General features: G+C 46.0%; 1 protein-coding gene across 2 annotated transcripts in view; it reads left to right on the top strand.

Moving 5' to 3' along the window:
• The window catches only part of YJU2 (YJU2 splicing factor homolog), a 236,698-nt gene that overhangs the window by 186,673 nt on the left and 31,236 nt on the right, over positions 1 to 18,789 (top strand). The window contains exons 7-8 of one of the 2 annotated variants that reach the window (XR_011303929.1): positions 7,327 to 7,498; positions 8,523 to 8,676. Coding sequence is in view for 1 of the 2 variants with exons in the window: in XM_069649384.1 (XP_069505485.1) it covers positions 7,327 to 7,498 (172 nt within the window). In the remaining variant the exon portion in view is untranslated. The remainder of the gene's footprint in view (positions 1 to 7,326; positions 7,499 to 8,522; positions 8,677 to 18,789) is intronic. The other variant, XM_069649384.1, reaches the window with a different exon arrangement.

Here is an 18,789-nt window from a genome sequence, read left to right as displayed (position 1 = left end):
GGGCACTGTCGTAATCGGTCTGTAATTTGATGAGTTAGCAGGGTCTAGAGTGGGTTTCTTTTATGAGGGGGATGACCCATGCATCCTTGAGGTTATCTGGGACCGTGCCTGCTTTAAATGAGGCATTAATAAAAGTGGTGATGAAGGGGGCGAAGTCATGGGAAGCTTCCTTAATGATAGGAGCTGGGCAGGAGTCTCCTTGGCAATTTGATGGTTTACGTTTTTTAATAATGTTTTCGACCTCCCAAATATCTAGTGGTGGGAAGCTAAAGGCTTTGCAGGAGTGCCTAGATGCCGGCGTGCCGAGAGCAGGTACTATGGAGAGAGGGTCTGTCAGTATGCTACATTTTTTGTTATTAATTTTAATCTTCAAAGTGGTTAATTTGTCCCTAAGCGGTTTTTGTATACTAGTACACCAGGCAGCATTGGTGATGCACTTGTCTGTGGGGCTTATGGGCGATTCGAGTTCTTTAAGGACCTTAAATAGCTCTTTTGTGTTTGATTCAGCTTGAAGAATCAGTTTATTATAAGTGTATTTTATTGCTGTGAGAATTGCTTCCTTGTAGTTGACTGAAGCAGTGATCAGTGTAATGTTGTTAACGTCTGTTGGATGGCTTTTCCAATGTGACTCTGCGTTTCTTTTAGCTTTGCGTAGGCCTCTCAGCTGAGGTGTGAACCACGAATTGAGGTGCGCATGCTGTTTAGGTTTGCGCAACTTTAGGGGTGCTATAGAATTTAAAGCTTTTAATATAGTTTTGTTTTACGTATCTACCAGGACAGTAGGATCTGAGCAAGATACTGAGGCTTTATGAAGAATGGGGAGGATGAGCGGTAGTAGTTTCTCCTTCATAATTTCCTTCTTGTTGCGAGTGTGTATAGAGGGCGCTATGCTAAGTTTAAGAGTGGGTGGTTGCTTTGACTGAGAAGGTTATCTTGTGATGATCAGACCAAATGCATGGAATGACAGATAGCAAGTTGATGCTGCAGTTCAAGTCAGCAAGCCAGTCAAGGGTTCTCCCTTTGATATGTGTAGGCTCATAAATATGATGGTTGAAACCTAGGTTGGTTAGAGAGTAGGCAAGGTTCTGGGCTATGGTGTCATTCAGGTCTTGGAATCCGAGATTATGGTTGCCAAGTAGTATTGTTTGAGAATTAGGTTTAGCATTAACAGAGAGAAGGGTGGCGATATCCTTAGCGAAGGAGGAGATGGGTCTTGGTGGTCGATAGATAAGGTGCACTGCGACAGTTTGGTTAGGTGATAACGCTAGTTTCAGCGATGATAGCTCGGTGGAGGGGATCTGATTATTAGGTATAAGTCTAAGTTCTAATGCATTTTTTAATATGAAGGCTACTCCTCCTTTAGATTGGTTGTTGTCTATGTCATTTCTAATGATGGCATAGCTGTCAGGAATCGCTAGGGCAGGGGAAGGTCCGGAGGCTGCGTGTAACCATGTTTCAGTGACGGCTAAGAAGTCAAGATCCTCAGTTACAATGAAGTCGGCGATGTCAAGAGCATGCGCTGGAAGAGATCTGGCATTGATCAAGGCCCCATTGAGCAAGATAGTTTTGTCTATAGTCGAATGGTTGGGGTGGGTTGTTAGAGGATTATTAAGTAGAGTGTTGGTATTGCCAATACTAGTAGAGGTAGTAGTAGGTGTAATTGGTTTAGTTTTGGTGACAGGAGAAAGGAAAGTTTTTTTTTTTTTTTTTTTTTTTTTTACAACATCTGGAACTGAGTCTCTGCTTCCTGAGAGTGAGCGTGCATGGTTGATTGGGTGTGGGTTTGCATGCAAAGTGTTCAAGCCAGAGGGCTGGTGCGTACTAGACGAGTTGAAAAGAGGTTTTTATACCGTGAGGAGGGGTGAGTACAATCACGATAGTTGAGCATGAATTGTGAGTTTTGGAATAGGTGGTGTATAGATGCAACATTCGGGTATATAAAGTGAGAGTTAATAATCAGAGTAGATGCTACAGTTACCATGGACAGGAGGAGTACACTAAGCGTGTGGTGGAGCCAGTACAGTTAAATAGGTGCACACCGCAGGTTAAGCCCTGAAGAGAAGGGACATCAGCCAGAACCCCCGTTATAAGTAGTAGCTAAGCATATTATGGTGCATTATACATTCAGTAAAAGATAAGGTTAGCTTGCATAAGGGCAGCTTAGGAATCAGTGGAGTAGTAATACTACTGGAGATCGTTAAGGTGACACATAAGAGAATACAGTAAATTACTGTACATCTACAGTAACTACTAAAAAGTTAGGCTAGGCTAGATAAAAAATATTATAACGTGAGGAACATGCAAGGTTCAGCTAATAACATATGGCAAGTGGCTAGTAGCATTTTGCAGGTTGCATGCTGAATACAGATAATATTACATAGTATGAAAACATGCTAAATTCAGCTAATAACATATGGCAAGTGGCACGCTGAGTACAGGTATGGTTATAGATAGTGAAGCAAGTTATGAGACAAGATAGTCAACTGTATACACAGGCGAGTGTTAGATCGTGAGGATTGCAGATGTAGTTGCAGTGCGAGTGGCAGAGAAAGAGAGCAGGGTACCTGTAGCAGACAAGGTCATGTCGGTGCCGATCAAGAGAAGTGACTGCAGAAAGTGAAGTGGTCGAGTTGGATAAGACGTGGGAAGGCCGCTGCACATACTGTGTCATTGAAGGAAGTCTCTGTCAACTTTGTTGTGTGGCAGTGGCCGAATCCACAGGGGCACTGGGGTCTGCGGCAGAGATGCGATAGTGTGAGAAGGTAGCCTCTAGCAAGTCCTGTCACGGACAGGCACAGACAGGCTCAGCCTTAGATTCTGGTGCCTTTGATGCGGGTGCCCGGCAATATTAGCTATATGATCTTTTTAGTTGTCTTTGTCCCCTACTCTTTCTCATTTCTTCTTCCCTTCTCCTCATCCCTCTAGTCTCCCTCGCCTTCTTTGCAGCCTACGTTCTTTCAATCCTTCTTTATTTTGTTCTTCATTCCTTCTTAGTTCTTTTAGTTTCCGGTCTTTCTCTTCCTTGGATGCCCCTTCTCGTTTGTGTCTCCTTTTCTTTTTCCTATTTCTTCTCTCTCCTTAACATTGTCAGTGCCTTTCCCATCTAACTTTCATAGTATCTGTCCTCCCATCCACTCGTTCTGTATTATTGTCATTCCACTTGCTTTGTCTTTCTCTTTTTTTTTTGTCTTCTGGCATCCTCGTCTATTTCTATCTGTCCTTTCTTTCATCACGCTCTTTATGTTTAGTGTGTGGATATATATTTACATTCTTTAGTCCTACTTTCTTCCATGCTGTCTTTACTTTCATAAGCGGGAGGTGCGTACATTGGATTAACATACCCAGCCGCTGCTTTTAATTCCTTTAGAGGATAAATCCCCTGTTTGTGTTCTATCATGCTATCCTCCTCCCTACGCTAAGTAACCGTCCACTCCTTCTCTGGTGGGTCTTTTATCTCACTTTGATACATCTTCCAAAGTTCTAAAACAGCTAAGCTTTTCTGTAGCTCCTTCCCCGTGTACATAGCATTGTCGCAGTACTGCCTTTGATAATGAACCTTCTTGAGGCCACAGCTTAAGTGTTTTATTAGTCGTGCCCTTCACCCACTCAGTGTGGTACTTCCATTTTAGGTGTATATCTTGGAAATGTTCAGCATAGATGTAACAGGGAGTGTCCCCCCCCATAATGACAAGTCGTTTTGACTGTCAATACTTACTGGAATCTTTTTGATTATTATTTAATTAATCACACTTCAACAACAATCTCTTTGGGCCAGCACCATCGATCCAATTCCTCCAAACAATTTCCAAACTATACAAGAATATCCATGTTTATTTATTTCGTATTATCCTGTTATTATTTTGATGAATTTAAAAATCTTTTATTTTTTATTTATTCCCCAAAATATTATCCCTCCTAGGTTTGATTGGAGCCATTCGCTTGCTTTTCTAGGGCCTAATAATTTGTCGACTCTTATTGATATCGTTATTATAATGTGTAAGCTTTCAACTTATTTCATCACCGTTAATACAAAACATGTCAATATATTTGTACACTGATATTTTTAAAAATCCCCCAAAACACGCGTGCACACTTTTTCTATGATCGTCTTGACTAATCCTCCTGATATACTTATCTAATCTCTATTATACTTCATTTTGGAGTGTTGCGCACCCTTTCTTGCTGTAGCTGCAGGAATCCCTTAAATAATACTCTGTTCCGGAGTGTGGTGCAGTCTCTTCTCCCTCCTTAAGAACAGGTATTGAGGTATTCACCCAATATATACATGCAATATGACCCCTCCCCTTTTATTTGCCACTCGATGTTTCTACTTACATCTGTTCAGCTTGAGGCCTATGATATCGACTGATCCCTAATTGACCAGTTCGCCTTAAGGCCACGGTGCGCCGGCGGGAACTGGACATTAATTTCTCAAAGGGGTCCCTGCCTACCATCTCAGGTCACACGTGTTATAGCACAGCTCTCTTCCGGAAACTCTGCGATCTTCCAGCTAATGGTGGAAGGTGTCATTATCTGAGGGTCTGGATCTTGAACCACCTGCACCGCTACCAAATGTGCAGTAGCACTTTTTGGGCGTATCTATGCGCAGAATGGAAATATCATAACAAATAATCTTGGACCCAAATAACCGGACAGACTCAAAGAATATGGCAAAATACTTCTTTATTATTAATTGAATAAAGTAGGGCAATCTGGCGAACAACGAATTCTAGTCCACACACTCACAATGTAGCTTGGTTACACAAAGGTTTTATACGTCAAAGTGTGTCAGTTATGAGGTCATCCTATGTGGCAAATAGTAAAACCTATTGGGTTTAGGGATTGGTTAGGGAAACATATCTACTTATAGATTCTATAAGTGTTAGTTACTTTATTGGCTGCTCCTCTCTGTAAGGCAAGCCTCGAACCTCCTTGTAACTATGTATAATACAGATTATAACAGTAGCGGATTGGCTCATGCAACATTGTATGCTCATCATTGCATAGGCCCTCGTGAAAGGTTGGCATCTTCTCCCAACTATGGACACTCGGCTCACTAGCAGCACGTAAGCAAAAGGAAACTTGGGTGCAGAGAACAGTCTGGAGCTTAATGAATAGGCCTTGTTTTCAAGTTCTGAATCACATGTGAGGAGACCACGTTTCTGTCAATTTCAACCTTTTATTTAGTGTTTATTAAAATCAATTAAGCTGGGTGTCATTACTCCTCTTGGCCTCTGAAGACTTGGTTGATCTACCTCACATAGACTTTGCCGAATCTTGTATTGTCCATACTTAGTACTGGTAAATGTTCGCTCATTTACTTAATGTAAGAGAACTATGTCCTGAGTGCGTTGCTTATCCTCGTTGACTCCCCTTGTACCCTTCAGTAGTTTCTTACTGTGTCATCCTTGATCTCTTCCCAGCAGCTATTCGTTGTCCATGCATAAATTTGTATTTTCAGCCTCTGTCACCTCTGCAGCTCTGGTCTCTTTTGTTTGAGCTCTTCACTTATTATCATCGAGTGCCGGCATCCATCTTTTCAACATGGCCGCTTCACCCGTGCTATGTTTTCTACTGCAGCATGCTTCTATATGGCTCATCTACCTTGCGTTTCTGCATATATACATTCACAACTCATTTAGTTACTTATTTTCATATATATGGTTTATTCTCACTCATATATATTTTTACTTTTTTCTCCAGTTACATCTTTCTTGAAATATTCTCATATGGTTTTGGTGTGTCATTGAGTCTTCTCCTTATGATATCACTTTGTCCTTGTCAGGTTTTCTTTATAGCTCCTCGATATTCAGGGAACCACAACATCAGGACCAAGTATCCAGCTGAACCAGTGTTCAGCGTTGACTCCATGCTAGGTAGGACAACGGTTCTTTGATATCATGCAACCTCTCTGGGTGGATCCAAATTCAGAGGAAATTTGCTGTTGTAAATCTTTGTAAGTTGCAGGCTGCTAGCTGTGAACCTTACGGTTCCTAACGAATTGGGAGGCAACAATGACTATTCCAGTATCATGTGGTGCAACAACAGTTGTGTTGATGACGGCGTTCTGCTGAGGACCCACTGGAGAAGGTGGTTAGACAGAGCAAAGGTGATGATCTAATGCTGGGGATTCAGAATCTCCAGTCTGGATTGCCAGAAGGTTAGTCGTGAGTCCAGTGGTTACAGTTTATGTAGGAACAGGAATGTTGGACCACCAACAGTTGGTTCACATTCTTTTCTTACCTTCATACCTTGGGGCATGTGACTCTGGCTGGTATCAGTGCCCAGTAGTGAGGTGCATCCAGTTCTTAGCAGGTCTGTGCAGGATCTAGCAGCCAGGTTTTCTCTTGGTGAAGGGAGTCATGTAGGCTTTTTACCTGACTGTGCACCTGGTCAAGGGGAAAGAATGGGGGAAAGAATGCTAGTTCTCACTGTTGGGTTTAGAAGTCTGTTGTTCACAGACACAGGCAGAGCCCTCATATTGGTCTTCAGAAGCTCTGTCTGCCTGCCACTTCAAAGTGGTCCTATTCAGGTATTAATGTCTGGACTCGTCCACAATCTCAACTTCTGTTCCACAAAGTATGGATGCAGACACTTCACTTAGCTTGGCAATTCAGAAGATGTAACACAGCCTCCAGTTGGGAGGGTTCATGCTATAAAACATGTTTGGTGACAACCCAATCACTGGGGGGCTGTCACATACAAACTTGAGTGGGCATCTTCCAGGGTTTTCTCCTCTTAGGCAGGTAGTGGCCATGACCATACATTGTAACATCCATATCTCACCCGTAATACCCACACTCCTAGGGCGAAAAGATGGCTGTTCAAATGTAAGATTGGATTTCATACAGGGTTCGCAGTAGAACTCTGTGGTAAGGCAGACTGTGCCCCACTATCCATTTTATATGCTACACTGTAGACTGCCTCCATCTAGTGAAGTCCACATCACTTACCATGCAAGCTTATTTACACAGAGAACAGGGTGCCTCGGATGCTCCGTCAGGTGCCTTGCCCACATTGACACCTCAAATTAGGCCTCCTTGAGGGCCGTGGGGTGGGGGAAGAGGGTGGTTGGTGGAAATCCATACATGGGCCTTTCACCAGAAATACAGATAAGGACGTTCAACCTTGCAGCCTAACACTTCATGACTGGCGAGAGATTTTTGACCCTGTGGAAACATTTTCTTGACAGTAGATATGTAGACGAGTCTCTGTTAAAGTTGTCTCTGGTAAAAATTAATTTTCCTTCTGAAAATCCCTGTAGACCACAATGAATATATCAATGACATGTGCATAGTGATTTGTAATCATCTTCTTTTTCTGCAGAAGCCAACAACACAGATCAAGAAGCCAAAAATTGAGAGTTGGGAGCGGAGTGTTGGGAAACTGAGCTGCAAACCCCAGTTAACAGGACTGGTTGTGGTAAAGAAAACATCCGAAAAGCAAAGGGAACCAGTCATCAATGGGACTTCGCTGGCACAGGCTCCCCACAAGCCAGGTATATTGTCTACACATCGTCCTTTAGGCTCATCTGTTATCCATGAAAATGTGTTATTGGGAAATCCCAGTTTAGGAAGTCGAGCAGTTAAACCGGTGACTTTGAGTGTGTTCCCAGTGCCTTGGATGCCAATTCATAAATCGGGCACTTGAAAAAGAGGCAGTTCAAGGCATTGATCAGTGTTTGACATGGTTGTTTGTGTCCTGCTTGCAGTACCTCAAAGCAAACCTTTTGCCTCTATCCATCTACTCCTGTCTTGTATGATATTCAACCACAACATTTCTGCCATTGCCATATCTCCTTTGAAAATGTTAAGCCTGGCAATCACCACACATGGCTAGTCTCACAAGATTTAAATATGCAGGATTTTTTTCTTTTTGTGGATATCATTGGTTCTGTATGAATTTTCAGACAAGTTCTGGGAAACACAAGTGTCTTTGTAGAAACATTTTCTTCTGCTTTTTCTTTCCATTGTGTTGGATTGGTGTTTTCCCCAATTTAAAATTCTGTATTCAGAAAGGAATCATTTATGCAATGCATATATTTTCCAGAAAAATCTGGGAAGTCGGGAATGACAACTTGTGCCTTACAAGGCTTTCTTTTGTACAGATATCTCGGGCAGAATGGGTACTTTATCTGGAAGGAGTGCTTTGTGAACCAACGTAGAGGTCCTGCAGTCAGGTTTTAGGAATTGATCTCTAAAATACTGCGCATGTGTTAGTCAGTGTGATCCTTTTGCAAATGCCTATTTGATAGTCTGTGTCTGTTTATTCCCTGCACCATTGTTGCCACTTGAGGTAGCGATTACAGCTTTTCTAAACTCAAATCTGAAATTAAGCTTAAAATGATCCGAAGAGTTTTGTTTTTTTTATTCGGCCTGAGGCAGTAATATTTTTACAGAAGAGACCTTATTTACACTTTATTAGTGTGGGAGGCATTGCATCTCGCCCTTTATAATGTTATTTACGCAAAAAGGATTTTGTTCTGTTTTTTTCAAAACTGTCGACTTATACATTTCTTCCAGAACCTCCTTTACTTCTATGAGGCGCATGACTCCTAGCAAGTACTCCTTCTTTACTGCAAGGACCATTTCACCGCCTGTCTGTGCCATTGCTACAATATCAGATGATCCTTCCTGCCACAGAGACCTCCTTACTGCCTCCAATGTGCAGGCGAAGGTAAACTCAGCTGGGATGGCAGTCGATTACAGGGAGCATCGGCTCCAAGCAGATATGTATGCTGTTGCTTGTATATACTTACCCAAGACCTTGGGGCTGTGATTTCCCGCCTCCCCAGACGGCGGATTGCCTGGGAATGGGCCCATATGCTTTACACCAGTGGAGGCTGGCATGCGAAGCCGGCCTCCACTGAAGGTCCTCATTTAAGGGCCATTTCACTGCCTGTCTGTCTGGGCCAGGAAGGCCAACTACAAAAAGGTATGCATCAACTCACCTGTCGATTTCTGATATATCAGCCTTGTATATATTCAGTCACCCGATTACTCCCATATAGTTACTACAGTTTCCGTGTCTGTTACCCAGCTACTCTCAAGGGCATCTCTGATGCAAGACGTATGTCCATGCTCCATAAATAAACAGAAAACATAGGTTCCTATTCCCATGCGTGTTGCACTACTCTGGACCCTTATGAGACACTATTGATGCGCACCGCCGCTGCAGCATTTGTTTAATTGCGAGCCGGCTTTCCCACGTTAGTGCCTAGCATTGTTCTGTTTCATTGCTCTGTTCACTCGCACTATGTATTCCTGCATATATACTGTGGCAGGCAGGGTTCGCCCTAGCCTCCTCTATTGTAGTTCCCTACTTGTGCCAGCTCACTCGCCCTGCTGATATAGCCTAACCGCCTGAGGTGGCTTTTCCAGCTTATGCTGCATTCTACCAACTCTTTACAAGCCTGCTATGTCCATTACTACCGGATCCGGTCTAAACGAGCACTGCTTGCCCCTTTTGCTCTCCGAGAGACGGGTCTCATCTTGACTTTCACCTTGTACCACGACTTTTGCCTTTTGCACACAGGTGTTGCCTGTTTTGCTTGATTCTTCTACCCTGCTCCCTCCTCGCACCCCTCAAGCCTACTTCTGCAGGAGTCTGTCCTGATAAATTCTGGTTTCACCATCACTGTCTTGTGGCCAATGCTGGATTTAACTTTTATGGACTTCATTCATTCACGGTGCGTCACCCTTTCTCAACTCTCATGCTGGACTTCCTTTGCATCTTGTACTCATGGTGGCCCTTAATCATGCTGTTGCCATCTTCATCTTGTATCCTGGCTTGCAACATTATATGTTACTATTGACTTCTGCAATGGCATTCACTCTCCCCTCTTGCTTCTCCACTCTTAACTGCTAACTCTCTGTTCTCTCCTCCTTTCCCTTCTACCTTTTCCTATCTCCTCCCCTTACTTTCTACTATGCATATACTCTATCAGAATTGTCCCTGGACCTAGTTTGATAGCAACCTCATCTGTCTCCTCCCCCCTCCCCTTTCTGTTTTTTTACTCCCCACACCCCTTCCAGCACTATCTGAAATGTCGTCAGGCCTAGTATGATAGTCACTTGTTTTGTTCCTCCCCTACCTTTCTGCACCCCTCTCCCTCACCTCTTGTTTTTCTCCGGCTCTACCAGAAATGTCATCAGGCCTAGTACGGCAGTTGCCTGTCTGTTTCCATTTCCTTCCTACTCTTCCCCCTCCCTTCCTTATCTATGTCTTAGCTCTTGCACTATCTGAAATGGCGTCAGGCTGAGTATGATAGTTAATTTCACATCCTTACTGTTCATGGCCTGTAGGAATGTCATTGTATTTTCCCTTGTTCCCTCCCTCCCTTGCCTTGAAGCGCTTTGAAACACATTGTGCATAGGCGCTTTTTAAATAAACTATCATATCATATTATATCATACCACTTGTGACCTATTGCTACGGTTTCTTGATTGCCTATTTTCTTGCTGTGTTGGGACACTTGTATTTTGCACTTCAAAGATTATTAGATCAACTATATTCCAGTCTGATCTATTTTCACCACGTGTAGCGTTGCTACAATCCGAGAACCCACTCATGACTGTAACTACTTAAAATGTCTCTTGAATTTACATAACTCAGCCTCTTATAACCTACTATGTCCCCTTTACCACCATACTGTTTGGGACCAAGTAAGCAGGGCTTGCCATACTCCCTCTCCTATGGATGTAAACTCGATTTGACCTTCATTATATTGCACCTTTTGTAGTTTGCTGTTTTTTCAATGGCTTTCACAGTTTTGCTCTATGTATCCTTGTAACCCGTGTTCCTATCTGTAACTGTAACTAGAGCCCAGATTCCTCTGGGTGTGGTGCGCTGCCATAAATGTAAAAATAAATAAATAAATAAAATGATGCAGGTCCATGGCTTCAAGGCACTTATCTGCTGGATGTGTCCCTTGCTGGCTGCCGGCCTACACCGAGCCTATGTCACATGCTTGCGAAACATGCCTTTAATGCAGTCTTTGCCTTCTGCGTGGGAATCACGCCTGGGTCCCAACCGATACATCTTCATCACAAGTCTTGTGGTTGGAGCATCCCTAGTACCTGACAGAAGGCCACATTCCCAGGTCACAGGCTTTCTGTAGGACAATCAGGAACAGTCTGTTCTGATATTCAAGCACACTAGTATCTTCCAGGCCTACCAATGTGCTGAGACCACCAGAAATCCTTTGGTGACAGATCACTTATCACTCCTAGCAAAAACAAAGAGGTGATGGCTGGAAGGTTTAGACTTAATCTTAACCACTGGCACTTATCACTCCTACACATGGTCACTGCATTACCAAAGAGGCACTCTAAGAGCTTGCCTCTGCTCCTTCTTTTCTCTCGCAACCTCTGGGGTTGTTTAGGCTCCAGCCAAAACACCAGACGTACCTGGTGGTACCTCAGTGGGTGATAGTTGAGCACTGCTCCCTCCAATAAACAAGGTGCCCGAGTACCAGAAAAACCAATGTCTTATAGAAATCCCTTGTTTGCTCACTTATATACTTGCTTCTTCGTTCATAAGAGCTCTGGATTGGCATTCCAAGAGTAAGACAAGGAAGCTGTTTGCAGTTTCCAGATGCAGTTGAAGTTCTTTCTCGACCACTCCGGTATCAAGCAATGGGCCACTGTTGCAGGAGGACCCCCAAGATCCATAGGAAGAGCGATTATACATGATTCAGTGATTCCCATGTCAGGGGTCTGTCCCAGAGAAATGGAAAGACGAGTCAGCTGCAGTTGTTGGTGATGCAAGGTTCCCATGTCATTTTCGGGCACAGCATTCGCCTTCTGGGGTTGGGGGTCAGTTCTTGTAGCAACCCAAGAAAGAGCAACTTTTGGAGAAATGTCAGTCACACTGGAGAAGGTCCAACCCAAGAAGGACGACTAGTAAGGTGTGCTTGGCAGGATAGGTGCAGGAATTGAGGCCACATTAGGCCTCTGGAGCTTCCCAGTTGTTTGAGATGTTATGTTATTGGGCACCGCAGGGGACCGCAGTGCAGGTCAGCGGAGAGAGTAATACAGTAAAATGGGCTTGGGTGCACTCTGTATCTGTGCAGCCAGTATGCACTAGGTGGTGTGTAGCTGCATACTAGGACTAGGTGTGATGCAATGGTTGTGTGAGGTCAGTAGAATGTGTGCAGTGAGACCAATTGACTTGGGTATCTGCATTCTGGCGGCGCTGGTGTTTGAGAATGAGATTGTGGGCAGCTAGGCTGATTTCGAGGGTTATAGCTGCACTTTAAAGACTGTTGAGGTGAACATGGAGGTATGCAAGTATGTGTGCAGCTAGACTGAATTACTCGAGGGGTGTAGCTACAGTCTCTTGTTTGTTGGTGCAGAGGAAAGAGTTAGCATAGTGGTGTGTTTGAGTGTCTGTTTTCCAGGGCTACCTTGCTCCTATTTGGCTTCCAGTATCTGCCCAGGGTGTGCTATCTCCTTTGGGTTCTAGCTTTTAGGCTAAGGTCCTCCCTGTGTGACGGGTGGTGACCGGCAGATCTGTCCAAAAGATGGAACCAGAGCAATTACCTGATGTCCTGGGATGAAGATTTTCTGGTCAGTTTGGCATGAAGCAGCACGCACCTCTGGGTCCAGTGATGCAGGCCACAGAAGGGAGATTCATGGGTATGAGGCCTTCAAGCAGGAGCTGTGATCCAAAGGCCATTTTGGAGAGGCAGAGCTTTGCATCATATTAAGAGTGTCAAAGGATGCTTGTGTAGTGATAGGCTCTTTCCTTGAGCAGCAGGCCTTCCAGAGTGCAGGGCCAGAGATCCAGTTGTTGAAAAGGTGAGTGGGCAAGACGATCTGCTTTTATCTCCCTCGGGAGACAGTGAGTGTACACAGCACCCAATCACAAACCAAGCATCATTAAAAAACAGGGGTGGTCAGGCAATGGCCAGCCATCCTTCCCAGCAAACCCATGCAAACAGGAAAGGCGCTCACAAAAAGGAGTGTATCCACACTATCCCCGACCGACATCTGCATATGCCAATCGGATCTGACTTCAGGCTGAGTACAGCTCAGTCTTCGGACGCACACATTCAGTGGTCAAAGATAGCCACCTTCTCGTTCATCCTTAATGACGGACAGGTTCTAGTCATGCAACTCGTGTCCTCAAGGCACACAAAGATGAAAGGAGAGGGAGTCAGATGGCAGGTCAAATGGATTCCACCACCATATCCAACCATTTTACACTGTTGATTAAAAGCCATGACCAGCCAAGCCACATGACTAACGGGGAGGGTAGTCTGTGGGAGACTAAGGGGTGTGTGGCAGGGCAGCTCTGGCTCCTAGGGACAGCACAGACCACCCGACGAGAGCAACACTTAACAATCCAGTGATGACTCCTCCTCCGGGTGACTCGACCAGTCGAGCTGGTGCAGAACTTGCTCTTTCCAAAAGTGCTGCGGTTGGGACCTCATGCAGGCACAGGGTCTAGAGACTGGTGTCCAGTCCACGGGATGGGACGTTGGCACAACAGTCCTGACTGATGTCGCAGGGTCCACTCCTCGCCAATGGCAACGGCCCAGGGTAGTTTTGAGTGGGCCCCACGGCGGGACACCTTGTCTCAAGCATGCCAAAGCAGAGTTGGAGGAGACGGGAACATGGTGGATGGAGAAGGCCAGGAATTACACCTTTCAGACCCAGCTCCAGGGCTCACACGGATTATAGGACTCAAAGGTGGGCTGGGATGAGGGAGAGGGTTGGAACCAATCAACAGCAAGGGAGTGGGATCTAAACTCCTGAACTTGGTGCTTAGGCTATTCCTTCACTGTGTGGCACTACCTGTTAGGATCCCGGACACAGAACTTTGTACACTAAAGGGAAAAGATTCTCAAATGTATCTGGGGTGGTAAGTGGGTGTGGTATTCAACAAAGTTATTATTGAGTCCAATTGGAGTGGGGGTTCCCGATGTCTTTCGATATCATTTAGTAGCTCAGATCTCACATGTGGTTACGTGAATTGATATTTTTTTTATTGATATTTTATTTATATCGCGCTCATACACAGTTTTTTCGGAACGCGAAAACTTGGGATACAGCTGAATCAACTCCCAAATGGAAGACGATGGAATACTCTTAGAATTGGCCCAGCTTCCACATGTTGATATACGGGGGACAGGAGTGGCAGGGATCTCATTTCAACTAGAAATGTACTCTGTTAAAAGATGAAGAGGGGACTTCCTAGGTGGCGCACAGCATCGGGGACGGGCCCACTTAAGCCAATCTGGAATAACCCAGCTATACAGCTGAGATGAGCGAAGGGGATTTGGGGACCGGATAAATTGGGGTCTTGAGACATTACAACAATTGTATCGAGACAGCAGCCCGTTGACCTTCAATAATTGTAAGGAGGCCTTGTCTGTAAACGAATCTGAAAGATGTTGCTACACTCAGTTGTGCCACTGGGTATCTCATCCTGCTACTAGAGGAGTCACCAGACCTTTGAATCCCCAGGAACTCTCCATTCAGGAAGTGATACCCAAATCTAAAATGTCAAAATTGTATAAATTACTAGATACGGGGATCCGCTGATGCGTCTGCCTTATATGCGTAAATGGGAAGAAGAGTCGAAATAGATGCTGAACATTGGCTGCGTATATGGGTTAGAGTGTATAAATCCTCAAAATGCGTAACAGACAAGGAAACCGCTTATAAGCTATGTCCTAGATGGTATCTTACACCTCAGATATTGAATCACATGACAGATGTATATTCTGCTAATTGCTGGCGGGTAGTAACGAAGTGGGTTCTCTTACACATGTTGTGGACTTGTGGGAAAGCTAACATCTCATGGAAAGAGGTATTGGCAAAAATAAAAGTGATTACTGTGTTTTTGCAGCCAACGGATCCCTTTATGGTATTACTGGGTGACACAGGGAATGAGTGTTCTCATCACCGAGTCATATAGCCACCTTGATTGGGCATCTTTTACTGGCGGCTAAGCTGACGATTGCCCGTAATTGGAAGGATCCTGTAGACCCGATATCTCGGATGTGGTAGGTGAAAATATGGAACTTTCTGGTTGCAGGAAAAAATCACTTCTCTGTGTGAGGGGAGATATGGCAAATGTGTGTCGATCTGGAGGCCATTCACTGACTATGCGCAGCAATATCCAGCTATGGCTGCAGAACCGCCACTTCTTATGCAGTTCTCACTCATGTAAGGGTATGGAGGAGAGGAGGAAGGACTTGCTTGGAGTAAAGTTATTGCGGTTGGGGGGTTTACTGTCCAAGTTATGTAATAACATACAATAGGGGAGAATGGAAAGAAATCGCTGGTCAATATATGGAATGGAAAGTCTTAACCCAATGTAATGTTCAGGAAACGTACTGCTTATGCGTACATGCCTTTTTCAAACAGTATGTTAAATACAAGTTGTTGAAAAAAAATATCTCCAGCTAGGGCTACTCACGCGGTAGATTGCCTCATCTTGTTCGCAGCATCGGGGAAATGCGAGATTTCGGTCTCATTCAATGTCCTTTTGGTGTTTCATGTTTCAGGTCACATGACCAGGGGAGCACCAATAGGATGCAGCAAGTGCAGGCAGTAGGAGTGGGGGAGGGGGAGGTGGAGCTGGCTCGCAGGAGCCGGGAGTGAAGTGAGAGCAAGAAGAAAGATCCACAATAATTAATCTCCACCAAGGCCTGCTCACGCCCTAGATAGCCTCCTCCTCTTCTTCGCAGCGTCAGGGAATTGGTGTCTGTTGCAGTGGTCAGGATGTGGATGGGGAGGAAGTGGGAGACATGGGCGAGTACAGTTTCCGCTGTCCAGATAGTGGGATCAGCATTGAATTTCTCAGCACAAAATTTTGGTGACTTCCCCACAGGTTTTGAAAGTTCGTCTTTGGGGAATAAGGCGGATCATTTACTCCAGGGAGCCCAATTTCCTTGTCCTTACCATCAGATTTCAGGCATGACCAATGTGTATTGGCGCCCGTTGTGGTATGCTACAGGTACATGACGTTTGTGTGGCATAGGAAAAAAGGGTGTACTTAATGTTGGAACTGAAGTCTATTCCTTTGGCTATAAAAGCATTTCTTCCCATTCTGTAGGGCAAAGTGGTTCATGCTCAGAAGGACAATATTATTGAAATGTTTTGTGTGAACAAGCTGGTGTTGGCCACCTTCCTCCTCTGTGCCTTATGGCAGTCCATTTTTAGTTGTTAGCAATTTCGACTATCTTACCGGTGGCAGTTCGTGTCCAGAGTGTCATAAACAACGAGTCGGACAGAATCCATCATTTTTTGCAGGCACCTCAGCTTTGGGTATTCCACAAAGGGGCAATCTGGAACATGGTTCTCTATTTGTTTTTGTCAGAAGCTACTTAACTTTACTTTTAATCTTTCTTTATTCAGAAAATAGTCATGTACATCAAAGAATATACAATATGAAACACAATACAACCACAAGAGAATGTATGTAAAAGAAATAGAGTAAAAACCGCATACAAATATAATGCATTAAAATAAGCAGCACATGGGAATTTCCTTTCAGAGTAATTAGCTACGCAACAAGAAAACACTTTCAATATAAGAGTAAACGCACTGTGCTGTGAACAAGTCTGAGACTGATGAAAAAGAGCTAAGGGCTGATTAGACATGTCTCACACCCCACGCCCTCAATATTGGGAGGAGGAATCTCTTCCTTGGAATTGCAAAGATAGGCCAGAAAAATAAAAAGTGTTGCAAGTCGTGCGCGTTGTGCCAAGAACATGCATGTTTCCGCCTAACGGTGCTAGTTTTTGAGGGGATTGGGTCCTCCGACGTATTCTATATCGATGACCGGTAATGTCCACAGCTGTGCTGCTTCGGAAAATATTTGGCGTCTGCGTCCTGCGTCGATAGACGTCTATGCGCTGTCCCACAAGGACCTCCTCCGATGGCCGACGTCACCCGGTGTGATAAGTAGGACGCACAACGCCCATAGCCTCAGTTCCGTTTTTTCCGCGAACGTGTTCGCTTCGTGAATCTCGGTACACCTCGACTCGTTGGCTTTTGCTGTTTTCAATTCTCGGTTTGTTGAACCTGTTCGATTTGTTGTGAATGTTCGTGGCGATGTCTTCTTCGTCTTCACCCCGCGTCCGGGCTTCAAAAAATGCGGGGACTGTGGGGCCAAGATGTCGGTCACGGACTCGCACGACGCCTGCCTCTGGTGCCTCGGGGAGGCCCACGATACGGACGACTGTGTCGACTGCCAGTCGCTCACGGCAAAGGCCTTGTGGCAACGCAAAAAGAAGCTGTCGGTAGGCCGGGTTTCTAAGCCCCGGAAGTCGAGGTCTGCAGGGCTTTTGACGGAATACTCGAGGGGCGACTCTCCGCGTCATCGTCGGAAGTCCAGTGGGTCTCCTTCCAGGAGTCGGCCTCGCCACTCCTCTGCCTCTTCGAGGCATTCCCGGAAGCGCCGGCATAGGTCGCCTTCCCGTCCTCTTCCGAGGACTCTGCCCGTCGGCGGGTCGCTTATCCCTCCATGAAAGCGACACCGGAGGAATGGGATTCTTGAATCGCAGGGTACTGGTCCGTCCGTGCCTCTGAGTGGGGTCGGTCGGCACCGGTCGAGAGACACCGCTCGTACGCCTTCAGGCTCGGGTGGTCGGCACGGCTCGCGGGAGAGGTCCCGCTCGGACAAGGGTAGACATTCTTGCCATGCCCTTTCCAGGTCCCGGTCCTCGACGCGCTCGAGACTGCGTGATCCTGTGTCGTCTTCGAAGAAGACGTCGACGCCTGTGGTGCCGAGGTCATCGACGATTTCTCTCGAGGCTCTGCCTCCGAGGGGGTCGACGTCGGTGCCTAGGTCGTCGAGAGACACTCTCGGAGCTCCGGCTTCGAGGCCTGTGTCGACGCCGATGCTGGCGGCGCTGCAGCTGACGTCGACGCCGATTCGCTCGACGTCGATGCCTTTTCTGTCGATGCCGGCGCCGACTCGTTCGGCGCCCTCGACACCTTTCGAGGCGGTGGTGTCGGAGGGGCCCCGTGGCATGGGTTTTGCCCCTAGAAAGGCTCTGGCTAAGGTCAGGCACTGCTTTGGTCCCCAGAGGTCTTCCTCTCCCCGCCTGGAGTACATTTCAGAGGGTGATGTTTGATGACCTGCGGCAGTCGCTGCATGATGCCAGTGGAGTGGACACCTCTCCGGAGGTGGAGTTTTGTAGGCCGGAGCCTGGCACTCATGCCGATTCTTCATATCGGCGCCTTATGTCTCGGGTCACCAAGTACTTGGGTTGGTCAGCTCCCCCAGGGGAGTTCATTTAGGATTATCTCACGGACATCCTTGATCTCGGTCCCCCCACTGACCCGATTTTGCCTTTTCATATGGCTCTGCAGAGAAGGGTGGCGGCAGCTTGGACTGCTCCGGAGAGTCTCCCGGCAGTGGGCAAGTCTTTGTCGCGAAAATACCGTCCAGCCAGTAGCGACCCCTGCTACTTGTCTAGGCACCCCACTCCGGAGAGTTTGGTGGTGCAGGCGGCTACGCTGTCATGATGCCTACCCCCGGAGCACCAGGCCAGGCCCAGCACCCCCGGAAGCAGGCATCATGCCCTCGGGTAAAAGCCCAGCGGCCCCTTATAGGGGCTCTTTGGACTCAGTCCTGGCGCCTTTGGCACCAGGCTCATGTTGGACATCAGTCCTGGCGCCATAGGCGCCAGGCTCATAAAGGGAGGTGTTTTGTGCACTTACCTGATGCAGACCATGCTGCACGCTTCAGGCCTCCCTGAAGGGACTATTTTTTCATGGGGACTATTTTTTTCACTCGGGCATGGCCAGGGAAGGATACATACCTAGT

Source organism: Ambystoma mexicanum, chromosome 1p, assembly GCF_040938575.1.
Source record: "Ambystoma mexicanum isolate Mex_15411 chromosome 1p, UKY_AmexF1_1, whole genome shotgun sequence".
Lineage (NCBI taxonomy): Eukaryota > Metazoa > Chordata > Amphibia > Caudata > Ambystomatidae > Ambystoma > Ambystoma mexicanum.
Note: the sequence above shows the minus strand (reverse complement) of the source record. Positions and strands in the feature narration are given on the sequence as shown.